This window comes from Vitis vinifera, chromosome 7 (assembly GCF_030704535.1).
Source record: "Vitis vinifera cultivar Pinot Noir 40024 chromosome 7, ASM3070453v1".
Taxonomy (NCBI): domain Eukaryota; kingdom Viridiplantae; phylum Streptophyta; class Magnoliopsida; order Vitales; family Vitaceae; genus Vitis; species Vitis vinifera.
In genome coordinates, this window is record NC_081811.1 from 30,536,776 (window position 1) to 30,549,863 (window position 13,088).

A 13,088-nucleotide genomic window follows, 5' to 3' on the forward strand; every position below is an offset into this window, starting at 1 on the left:
ATTTTTTAACACAAGTTTGCAGACCTAATTTTGATTTTCTTTGAAAATGAACTAAAAATGACCTTATATTTTTTTTGAAAACAAAAAATCAGGAAACATATTAAAACACCACCTCAGTTGTTAATTTTCAGATTATTTCTTTGAATTTACTCAACGCATGTTCATCTGTCTTAATTGTACCGGACTTCTAATTCGAGGCAGCTAATTGATTCATGGTTTAATAACAGTTTATATCAATAATTTTGGTACATAAATTGAATAATTATTAACAATTTAACATGAAATTTAAATTCGAAAATATAAATGAGCATAGACCATCTCCTCCAACTACAATGGTCTAAAATAGTAATTGGAGGCCACCATAACATCAGCCTAATGCTAAAAGGAAAATGCAGAGGGGGAGGGAATGATAATGAAGAAGATCACTGCATCAATGCTTCTGCATGATTCCCTCCCAGAAAATCCTCCACAGCCAAACACCATTCCTCCTGTCAAACTTGCAGTATAGGGAAGAAGAGTGAGACTTATTGAAAGAAACAGACTGTGTGATCACCTGAATCATGTTGCAGCCATGGCCTAAAAATCAAGCTTTTCAGTGTTAACACCATATCTCTCAGAAACAAAGTCCACCAGTCAGCTGCCAATGTGAATCTACGGCCAAAATGTGGATGGATATATATATATATATTGATAGGTATGGCTAAAATGTGGAATCAACTTTTATGTGTAAAATTTACATATACAGCATATTCAATGATCCTAGATAATGTAATTGGTTTCCACTATATGTATGATTTGTTTCTGTAAATTTAGCATGTACCCACCAAAAAGGAAGACAAGAAACCGAAGAATAAAAAGAGAGAAACAAAACTTGCCCTTTGTGTTTCAAGATAACCCACCCAATGCTATTCTGATTCTGAGGATGAAAAGTCCTCGGTGTCATCATCAGCTGCAGCTGCCACAGCTAAAAAGTGGTCATCATCGGTCCAGGGGGGCTTGAAATCCATGAGTTGGCCACACCTTTGCTCAAGGTCACCATTAAGCTCCACGTACAAACACCCTTCAATGTCAAGGTGAGTGAGGGCCTTACAGTTAGTGAGAATGGCGTTGAGGCCATGGTCACCAAAGCGGCCATAAGCAAGTTCAAGGCGGTTAAGCCCAGGCATTGTGTTGGCGATTGCCATAGCCTCACCATCGTCCATCTTTTTAGCCCTTTTTTCAGTCTCTTCCAGCTCCAGAGGTGGCATATTCCTCTTCAACTGAATCAGGAACTTGCAACTCTTTCCCACTGCTTCGAGCCCTTTGCTTGTGATCCTCAAACAGTAGCTGATGTCCAAGACTGTCAGAGTCGCTACTGCATGCTTCTCCACCATTTTGTCCGAGACCTCACTCATTGGAATCTGCAGCACCTTAAGGCATCTCACCCTGCAAGGTTGTTCATCCAACAACACTCAATAAGTATCCACACAACCACACATACTTTTCTGATAGATCGACCTAGGAAATGAAAAATTTTGAGTCTTCAATTGATATCAACATCATGAAAACATAAATTTATCTTTGGCAGATTGTAGGAGCAGCATTGGTATAAAATATTTTCCTTTATTAGGAAGAAAGGGCAAAAAAAACAAATTTTCTTGCTGTTTATTTTTCTTAAAACAAGACTGAAAATTATCGTCATCCAAAATGTAACCAACACTTTCTCAGTCATCAAAAGATTCGAATCATAACACAAAATAATTAGGGTTATTAACAATCTGCAGACAAACAACATCCTAACAACTCATATTACGACAAAAACCTCTTTCAGGAGTACAAGATGAGGCCATTGATAATTTAATACTTTTATTGGCGTTCACAGACGTCAACACTCAATATTATTGAAAAATGCATTAGGGACGATCAGGACACCCGCCGCTTAATGTGTGTACCAGAACAAAACTTTTAGTAGCAGCCCTAAGACCACTGATAGTTCCTGAATAATGTTATTCATTCCGCATAGGACAATGGCATGTCTCATATTTTATGGGACAAATAGTGGCAATTTTCTCATGTGTCTTGTCAAAATGATTTAGTTGTTTTCTTCCTTTCCTCCTCCAACTCCTATGTTTTCATCAATAGATCAGGTAATTAAACAGAACATGAATTTTGGGTTCCATTTGTAAGTTTGTGCACAGGCTAATTAGCTGCCATAAGACTAGTTATTCATACTATGTTTGGTTCCCAAGAAAGTGTTCCTAGGAAAGCAATTAAAATGCATGGAAAATGCAGGAACACATACAAGTAAAGGACAGTTGTCCCCTATTATTTTGAGCATGAAGGTGAAGGCCCAATTTGTCATCATATGAATACTTATTTATGCTCTGTTTGGGCAGTGACAAAATGCATGCAAGGATAAGCACTTAAACACCAGAACAGGAACATGAATTGTAATATTCAAACATTTCATTTTCCTTAGCTTTCTCAGTGACCAAATGGAAGGGCTAGAGCTGGACTTTGAAAACATAGGGTAGGTGTTTTAGTCATAATGATAAGGGCCAAATTGGGTAACATCAGGGTGGTAATCTATACTTTGTTTGGATACTGAGAAGATGTAAAAGCACTAAAAGGTGCAGCAACATAAGCCCAACATTTTCCTTAATTTCCTCAGGAACCAAATATGAGTAGTAGGGTTTAATCATCAAGATAAAGGACCAATTAGACATCACAAGACTTGCTGTCTATCCTTGCTTTTGATCCCAAAACAGCATGCATTAGGACCAAAAAAATGAAAGCAAGATTAAAAGAATATAAATCTTCACTTTCCCTGGGTTTTACCAGCAACCAAACAGACATGGTAGAGATAGTTTGGACTCTTTAACCCATGTTCTAATAATCAAATTAGTGCTAATGGACACCATAAACCTAATGATCTACTCCTGTTTGGTTACTATTGAATGTACAGGAAGGAAAATAACTCAATATGCAGGAAAACAAAAGAAACCCATTATTTTCCCTAGTTTTCTTGGCAACGAAATGGGAAGAGGATTAAATTTTCCATACCCCTCAGCTTAAAGGTCCACAGTCGTCTATTCTCTGTTTGGTTCCCAAGAAAATATGTGTACATAAGCACATTCAAAAATTCCAGAAAAAATGGAAACGAACCCATTCTTTTCCTCAATTTTGTCAGTACCCAAGGACCAAGAAAGCACGGTAGAGCACAAAAAAGTTCCGAAACAGGATGAATTTTCACTGCTCCATTTGATTCCAGAGAAAAATGGAATTTAAGCATACCCACTCAAAGTCAAGGAAAAGGAACGCAAAACCCATAATTTTCCCCTATTTTCTTAGCACCCAATCAGGAGGGCAAAGTTTGGTGAACTTCAGAACATATGGGTATCTGTTTTACAATCAAATAAAAGGATCGCCGTCTGTTTGGTTGGCCACCAGGAAATGGTAGGTAAAAAACCAGCACTCAAAATCCTACGTTTTTCCTCCCATTTCTTGGGTACCAAACAGGAAGACTAGAGATACTGAAATTGGAAAAGATAAGATGCGAGGCAGATAGGCACCAGAAGTCCAGCAATTAAGCTCTGCTTGTTTCTCGAGAAAGTGGGCGTAAAAAAAACCTGCCCGGAAAACGAAAACAAACCCATATTTTTCCTCCAGTTTCTTGTCAACCAAACGCTAACCTCAGTGTCTCAGACTAAGTAGGGTACAAAAAACACCAAAATAAGACGTGCTGTGTGATATCAGCTTTGTTCGGTTCCCGAGAAAATGTACGTAAATGAACCCACTCAAAGGTCAAAATCCATAAACCCAAAACGGATCCATTATTTTCTTCCGTTTTTCTCGGTACGCATACGGGAGCGCAGGAGTTGATGACTCCAAAAGGCAAAAACATTAGAGCATGTGCATTTGAATCATAAATAAAGACGCCATCCTCTGTTTGGTTCCCGGGAAAACTTACGTAAACAATGCCACTCAAAACCCACAAAACCCAAATCAATTTTTTTGCTTCATTTTACGGCAGCCAAAAGATGTGATGGACTTCGAAAAGGCAAAAAGCATTTGCACTCGAATCATAACAAAACACAACGCCATTTTCTGTTTGGTTCCCAAGAAAATTTACGTAAACCAACTACAAAAACCCACAGAAACATGTCATTTCCCCCGACATCCTCACCACCGAACACCAACAAAAGCACTATCAAACCCCAAAAACAACAGAAAAAAGTTCAGAAAAAAAGGAGGGGTCCCTCTGGTTGGTTCCCGAGAAAAAACTAACGTGAACAGAAGCCAGGGTCACGACCGATAAAAACCAAACCAAACCACCATTTCCCTCAACTTTCCCACTTCCCAGACACCGCCAAAACGCTCATAAAACCCCAAAAAACAGTACCAGAAAAGTACCAGTTAGCAGCAAAAGCAAAGCCGGGGTCGCCGAGTCTGTATGCAGAGAGCCTCCTGCACATTCCACGGCTGCGGCGCACGAGTTTGCGGACTAGCGAGTCCACTCGGTCGAAGCGGCTCCAACGGCGGCACCAATCCTCGACGTCGATATTCGACCAGCAGTAGGGTCCGGCGACGGCGGACCACCAGGATTTGCAGACCAGAGGAATGGTCTGGAGCAGCTCCTCCACGGGGATTCGAACCAGAATCAAAGCCAGTATCTCCGGGTTCAAACCCTCCCACATCGCCCTCGAAACGATGCCGTTTTTGCGGCCGCCGAAATTGGCCATTTTCGTCTTCTCCGATGTTTTTCCTCTTTTGTGGAGTGTAGATGAATAATACAAACTCCTTGGACCAACTTTGGAAGATTTTCCTCCTTATTGTCTTTTATTTATTATTTTGAATGGGTAGTGTACTTTAATAAATTTATTAAATTAATTAATCTGTCTTTTTCCTTTTGCATTTTTATGATTTTTGTAAAAATAAATATGATTTTTCTCGGTAATATCATCATAATTCATAACTTCTATATAAAAAAAAATTAACTTTTCCATGGAATAATTATTTACAACTTGACAACTGTTTTTAAAAATAATTATTTATTCTTTAAAATAAAAAACTTGAAAAACTCGTTTAATAATCAGTCATTTTTTTCAATAATAAAAAATGTGATATTTTAAAAAAATATTTTTAAATTATTTTCTATTATTTTAACTTATTTTTTAAGATTTATTTTAAAAAATAATTATACAAATATTTAAAACGATTAAAAATAAAATATTATATATAAAAATTATTTTTAAAATATATTTAAAAATATTAAAAATAAGTTTAAAATATTTTAGATTTTCAAATAGATTTTTATTATACAAAAAATTATTTTTAAAAATTATTTTTTAAAAACAACTATCAAACCAACCCTTAATTTATGATGTGGTAATTTTCATTTAAATGCCACTCAAATTTTGATTTTGGGTGACATTTACTTATAATTTTATCTGAAAATAAATATTTTATATATATATAACTTTCACCACATATAAAAACCTGCTATTTATAACATATAGTGCTTAGTGCTGAGAGAGAGGAGGCTTGTGTATGAGCCTATCAGCATTCAGAAATTGGTAGTATGGGGCCCATAATTATTCTCACCTTTAGAAAGAAAGAAACAACCTCTCTGCGTAGGTGGTCGAGGTTTTGGGAAGAAATCTGGTGTTTTCGACACCACCGAAAATAGGTGAACTTCACCCAATCACATCAGCTCCTATTATACACTTCAAATCATCCACCAAAAGTGCCTAAAAGACAAAAACATATTTTATTAAATATAAAACAAAAATACAAAAATCTGGGTTTGTTATTAAATATAATCTGTTTTAAATAAAAATATCATTTAACAATTTCTTTTTAATCTAACATCCAAAATATTCCTAATTTTGTAAAAGTAACCTCAATTTTTATGAAATTGTAAATCTAACCTCAAAATTTCAAAAGGATAAAAGTATCCTTTATGTTATTTTATATATATAAAAAATTTAATTAAAAAGCTTAAAAAAGTTTGATAGATTATTGTAGACCTCCCATTTGGGTGCTATTTCATGCAGCTCATTCTGGCCACGTGTCACTTCCGGATTAGTCAATATAGGATCAAAATAGTGGAGTTGATGGACCAATTAGGGGAAGACACCTGTAAAGGTGAAGAAGATTCTAGAAGGAGAATCTGCAGGCCGTTGTCTCGAGGAGCGGATGAGAGAGAGTGAGGCGGGCGGCAGAGTAGTGGTGCAGGGGGTGGTGTCGTCTGGCAGCTGCAGGTTTTTACTTTTGGAGAGGCTTTTGTTTGTTTTTTGGGGAGGATTGGTAGAGAGGAAAGCTGTTACAGAGAAGGGGATTTCGTCTTTCTGGGTGAGGGTGAGAACGGGAGAGGAGGTGATTTTTTTTTTCTGGTCATTTTTAGAGGGATGTTTTCTTGAGGAGAAAAACTTGGATAGTTTTGCTGAGGAGTATCCGTTTAGCTTGAGAGGGAGGCTTGTGGCTGCCGTTGGGCAGAGAGAGAAATTTTTGAGGGCATTGCTTAGCTGGAGAGGCTACGAGTTACAGTTTGGAGAGAAAAAGTCTGAGTTTGAGAGAGGGAGCAGAGAGAGCTTTTGAAGAAAACGGAGAGAAAGAAGCGAGACAAGGACTTTAGAGAAGGAGATAATAGGGAACGAGAGTACTTGCGGGTGAGTTTGAGGTGAGTTTCATGTTCACTTTGATTCATATATATTTATCTTCTCACTCACATTTTAGATTGCTCTGCATTGCTTGTCAATTTGGGTTGGATAATGTGGAATGCATGCTGAATTTTGTTGTTTTTTGGGTTATTGTCATACTCTATTGTTGTTGATTTTGCTGTTATTTTTGTGGTTTGGGCTTGAAGTCAATAAGACTCTGTTTCTCATATATTCTGAAAGTCCAGTTTGAGACCTCCCCACCTGTATTAGCCCATGGATATTACATGAAACGTGAGGCTATAGATGGTTGATTTGTTATGCTTCCTTCACCTGTGCTTTGTTTTCTTGTGGTGTTTTTTTTCTTCTTTCCCCTGTTTTTGATGTCCACCTACGGGGGTTGAGCACGATGAATAAAGAGCACTGGGAGGTTCTGATTGTTTATGGAACATGAGTTTTTGCCGGATGAGATAATACCAGAAAATTTCAGGGATGTTATGTTTGGATTCGTGGAATATTCGTGTTTGCTTTTCTGGTTGACATAGCATTCTTTGGCCAGTTTGAGGTTCAGTGGAACTTGCTGCTGTAGGGGTTTCTACCGCTTTGTTCAATCAGGTATCAAAGATCACAATACTCTCATTGGTCTGCGTCACAACCTCTTTCGTTACTGGAGAAGATACCATTAGAATACTGGACTTTGAGCATGAAGTTAGCAACAGTGTGGAAATGGGCTCAACTGCAAATGGTGGAACCAAACAAAAAAATGGGTATCAAAAGGTTCTAGTGAGGGACCATATGATTCAGAAATGCATAGTAGTGGTCATGGCACGCCAAGGTTTGAGCGAAGAGGGCATATCCTATTGGTTTCAGCTGCACCAGTTGTTGGTGGTATCATTGGCCTCATCCAAGTCATATTTCTCATTTCTGAAGCAAAATCTATATTGAACCTCATGGGAGTCCATTCTGATTCCCATATGCTAACCCCAGCACAAGAATACTCGACTCAAAGGTCACTTGGTGTTCCTCTTGTTCTTCCATTGTTAGCCATGCAAGGGGTCTTGTGCGGATTGAAAGATGTAAAAACTCTTCCATGTCTATATTTCTAATTTTCAAATACCCAGTAAACCCTCATCTTCATGCCCCATGCATGCACCCATCAAACCCATTCCCCATTATCACCTTTTCTCTCTCTTCAAATTCTTTCCTTACCCATTTCACAAATAATGCCCATCTCTCCGTACCCATTGGATCCATGCAAATCCTCCATACCCATTCAATCGCACCATCCATCCAACCTGCCACCCCACTAATCCATCACCACATCTCTTATGCCCACCACTTGTATCCGTCCACATTCCATTTCATCTATACCCATCCACCCGTAAATCCCATTCCATAATATCCATTTCTCACTCCTTCATACCCATCTTCTTACCCATTTTGTACCCTCACCTATTAAATCCATTCTCTCTTAACCCTCTCATATCCATCGATCATTCTCTCATTACCTTTCACAATTCATTCCGCTTAGGGTATCCACTGACCTTTATGCTCATCTTTTAAACTCATGCTCACCACGATACCCACTGTCCACTCCACCAACTAGCTTTTCACCAAGCACATTCGCTCACGCCTCTATGATGTCCGTGATGCCTGGCCTGCCTCTATTCTCTATTCCACCGACAACCTCATTCTTTGCCAGAACTGTGATTAGACTAAGCGACCATTCTTTGTTGATGATGCATGACCGAAGGCCTCTGGAGGGATTTCCCTAAGCAACCTGCGGTGTTTGAGTTGGCGGTCTTTGTTAGGTCTGAAGATTTGGGGAAGAAAGCTTGGCTTCGTGGAGATGAGAGCGAGGTTGATGAGTTTCTAGATATGAGGATTTTGAACCGGCTATGGGGGTTCCTTCTCCTGCCCAAGAACCGTGGTGCTCTTTGCAGTCTACGCCATGTAGAAACCAGACTCGGTAGCTCACAGCTATTTTGGTCTGCTGAACCCTTGTTTGAGAATCCAGTGGCGTGGGATGCAACTGGTACTGCTGAAAAACTAGGGATGGCATCCTCCAAGAGTGATGGATTTTTCTCCGATGACAATCCTAGAAAGAACACCGAGTAAAGGATGACTCCTTTGCATGGGTTTGCGTTCGAGTTGTTCATATGAAGAGCACATTCCCCGTCACTGGTGCCGAACTACTCATGGTGGATAATCATGGTGGCTCAGTTTCTTCTATGTAGCGAGCGAGGTTTTTCTGTGCTCCGTCTGGCGGCACTCTTGAATCAAGCTGATATAGCTTTATTCCTCATGGAATCTGGAACGAGTTTGGAGTGCCAGAGTGCAGAGAGAAAACCGTCTCTAGAGAACTTGGAGTTAGAGAAAACTGACTCCATTACTTCTTGTATTTTCAACGCTACAAATTCTACTGCTTGTCTTTCCTCTTCCTAGACTGCAGCTGGAGGGTTCAGTTACTTTCATAGATGGGTGCTTCAAGTTTCATCAAATGCGTCATAGTCAGTGACGGCGCCATCAGCAGGACTTGCATGCTCATCTCTCACACCAGCAACACTTTCCCTACGGATTATGTTGCCAACTGAGATTTTCGGCATGTCAGAAGAATCAGAGGAACGATGTGGTAAGCTGAAGACAGCAAAAATGCTATGGTTGATGATGGAGGCCCCGGTAACCATTACAATACTGAAAAACTGGCTGCAAATGAGTTTTAGGGACCTATGATTAGATTCGGCCAAGTGTACGAAGGAGATGATGCCGTCTTTTGGAGTTTGTTGGTGAGAGTGGCTTCATCGTAGGCGACCCAAGGTGGCAGAGATGATGTAGTGTAGTGTTGACCATTCTTCATGCGTGCATGTACACTATGATCAGGTCAAAGTCTCGGAATTGAAAGCAGAGAACACGGGCAGTTTATGGGCAGGATTTGATTAATGGCCAGCTATAGGAAGAGCTCCATTCAGGGTAGCAGGTCACGAGATTGTTTCAAATCAGAGATCAGATGCTCACTATTTGCAATAAACCATAGAGTCTCTTGGCTGAAGAAGATACAGATGGTGGTGTACCTGGTCAGAACCAGAGTTCATAAAGTCATGAGGAATATCTAGCACACAGGGTGTTTGATCCACAGTGCCCTGGCTCAATGAAGAATATCATGAGGGTTAGCTGGTTTATATGGATGGAGCTAATAATGGGATGAGTAAACGACTGGACGGCTCTGAGAATAGATGGTGAAATTCCATCAACAATGAAGCAGACAGATCATATTATAGAGGTGATGAGGGTTGTGACACTAAAAGAGCTTTCAAGTCATCAAGAGTCCGCATAGTCCTTTTGTCCATTCTACATGAGTTATTATTTTCACTGAGGAGGGGTCATTGGCATAACAGATATAGTAATACTCTGGGAATCACATCTGCATGGTTCTTTCCTCGTCATCTCTTCCATTTGTACACTTTTTGCATGACCATTTTGGACTACTTTTAGTGGGCTCTCACCTAACCTCCAGTTTGGGTACACTCATCATTCTGTAGAAGTCATCTTTCCAACTTCATCGGGGTTTCCGAAGTAACAAGCAATCAGTGTTTAATATGCCCTAGGCTCAAGACTTCCAGTCTGCATGGTTCATTTAGCCATTTTTATGCCACGTGTCACTTCCCATTCCATTATCCTATGACTTCGAAAATAATTTTCTCCCATCCATTCTTGCAAATATTTTCTCAAAATTTCGGCTTTTAAAATAATTTCAAACTCATCCATTTTTCATCCTTAGTTTTTTTCTTAGTTTCCAAAAATCCATTTTTCCAATAAAATTTTCACTGCCATTCTTCCTTCTGGCCAATAATTTTCACAACTCCTATGAATTTCAAAATGTTTTAAACAAGCAAAAAATCAATCTTCGTAATTCTCAAATGATGAGATTTATGAGATTAATTCATGCAAATAAACGGGCTTTGGTGGGGGCCCTACATATGTGATCTTGTGATTGATTTACTGATTAGTTGATTGGCTTTCCCGGCATGATTGATTTGCTCTGTTATTGATATGCGCTTAATTATATCTGTTCATAATTCACTAACTCTGTTCCATGATAGCGCGTTGCTGTTTGCCGCCCAGGTGCGCATCTATTCATATTTCGCCTATTCTTTATACATGTTTTACTTCTCATATTATGCATGATCGATTTGGGTATTCATTGTTTTACTCATCAATTGCCACGTCAGCTTCATTTTATTAGTAGAGACCCGACTTTAGGGACTTAGAGGGGTGCTACGGTCCGTACCGTACCTTCCCGATAAGTAACCTGACCCCCGAATCCGATCCGGTTTTTCATAGACCGCATTTTCCAAAATAAGGAGTCACTTAGGGTTTTTCTTTCTTATTTTGTTTACCCTTTTAAAAATAAAACAAAAATAGGTGGCGACTGCAAGTCATTTTTGAATAAATAAAATTCATTTTTCAAATAAAATAAAGATCGAACTCGTCATCGAGTGGGAAATGCATGAGCACGAAATGCGGGGTCCACAATTATACTTTTGTTTTTTTAAAAAAAAAGTCATTCTACTTTGAAGAACTGAGGGTAATTTTTCAAAAATAGATATTATTTTTACCATTTTATTGAGACGTTATGTTTTTTGAGAAGTGTTTGGATGTGAGATAGTAATAAAATAAATAAATAAATTTGAATATCATGCCAAAAGGCAAAATATTCATAACATTGTAAAAATATCCTTCATGCTTTTGAAATTGTAAATATAGCCACAATCGGATAAAAATGGTCCTAATATTAATTTATAAAAACTATTGTGAAAGCAACCTCAATTTGACCCTTACACTTCTAAAAAATAAAAATTAGCTAGTGGTTTTTTTTTTTTTCAAAAGGGATTATATATATTTTTCTAAAAGGGGTTATATATATATATATATATATATTTGCAAAAAGGGTTATATGTTATGTGTATAAAAAGAAAAAATTCATAAGTTGTTTTATTACTTTTAATGCAATTTTTATTTTTTCAAATATGACAAGATTATACATGCATCCACCTAATATTTGTATACATCCACTATAATTATATATCTGCCTTAAAATATAAACCTTACTAACAATTCACCTAAATATTATCAATATACCGAAGTGTCATTTCCATTCTTATTTTCCACACTGCCCCTCTTCTTCCTTCTGTCATTTTTCTTCTTCACAGTAGGCATTAAGACAATTTTCTTCACCTAATTTGGTTTGTCAATCAAAAAGCATTTGAGTTATGTTCAAAGCTAAGTATAATATTTTTTATTTATATTTTCTAATCCACACACTAATACTATTTTATTTCCATATGAATATAATCCAATAAATGATTTTAAGAACTGAGCTCTTACGGAGGAGATTTCCTAGAGACAAAAATCAAAATAACTGTGGCTAAGGGAAGGTGATAAGAAATTGAATGGTGTATGATTAACAAAAGAGCATAAGATTAAGGGGGTGTGATCGGTGCTTTCCAGAATCTTTTGTCAGATCTTAGCAACCGACGTCCAAGTTTGAATAGTTTGGATTTTGATAGAATTGGTGTTGAGGAAGCTACTAGATTAGAGGAGGCCTTTTACGGTGGAAGATGTATTCTTTGCTCTCTCAGAGCTAAATGGGGACAAGGCACTTGACCCGAATGACTTCTTAATGGCATTCTGGTAGTTCTGTTGGAATTTTGTGAAAGTTGAGATTATTGATTTTTTCAAAGATTTCCATGAGTGGGGAAGATTTGTAAGGAGTTTGAATTCTATGTTCTTGGTTTTAGTCCCAAAAAAATGAGGGGTGGACAACTTTAGAGACTTCAAATTGATCAATTTGGTGGGAGGTTTGTACAAGCTACTAGAAAAAGTGTTAGCTAATAGGCTAAAGAAGGTGGTGTCTTCAACTCAAAACGCTTTCATCGAGAGAAGACAAATTCTTGGCACTGCTTTAATTGCCAATGAGGCAATAGACTTTATGTTGAAATGGAATGAGAGTGGTATGTTGTGCAAATTAGATTTAGAGAAGGTGTATGATCACAATAATTGGAATTTTCTGATGTTAGTGATGCAAAGAATGGGTTTTGGGGAGAAGTAGACTGACTGGATAAATTGGTGTATTTCAATTGCGAGACTCTTTGTTTTGATTAATGTCACACCTTTGGGATTCTTTCACAATACAAGGGGATTGTGACCAGAAGATCCCCTTTCGCCCTACTTATTTGAGATCGGAGTGGAGGTTCTAAGTACACTTATCTTTAAAGTAGTGAGGGTGGGGGATATTTATCAGGTTGTAGGGTAAAGGAAATGAGTAGTAATGGGGATCTTGTCACTCATTTGTTGTTCCCTGACAATATGTTGGTTTTTTGTGAGGCCTCCCAATATCAGATGACTTATTTAAGTCGATTGTTGATGTAGTTTGAAGTCATCTTAGAGTTG

General features: G+C 38.1%; 1 protein-coding gene across 1 annotated transcript; it reads right to left on the reverse strand.

Annotated features, from left to right (window-relative positions):
* Positions 1-701: 701 nt before the first annotated feature.
* LOC104879953 (F-box protein FBW2-like) lies at positions 702-4,774 on the reverse strand. The gene is made up of 2 exons (XM_010654718.3): positions 4,393-4,774; positions 702-1,425 (listed from the first exon to the last, which is right to left on the reverse strand). Exons 1-2 carry the CDS (start codon positions 4,719-4,721, stop codon positions 906-908), a joined length of 849 nt encoding a protein of 282 aa, XP_010653020.1. The 5' UTR covers positions 4,722-4,774; the 3' UTR covers positions 702-905.
* Between the last annotated feature and the right edge of the window lie 8,314 nt (positions 4,775-13,088).

What these genes read in the sequence shown, in the direction of transcription:
- LOC104879953 (XM_010654718.3), bottom strand. Translation starts at nt 4,721, where the DNA reads ATGGCCAATTTCGGCGGCCGCAAAAACGGCATCGTTTCGAGGGCGATG. An exon ending in TTTGCTTTTGCTGCTAACTG is followed by an intron (nt 1,426 to 4,392) that starts GTACTTTTCTGG and finishes ACAACCTTGCAG; the next exon opens with GGTGAGATGCCTTAAGGTGC.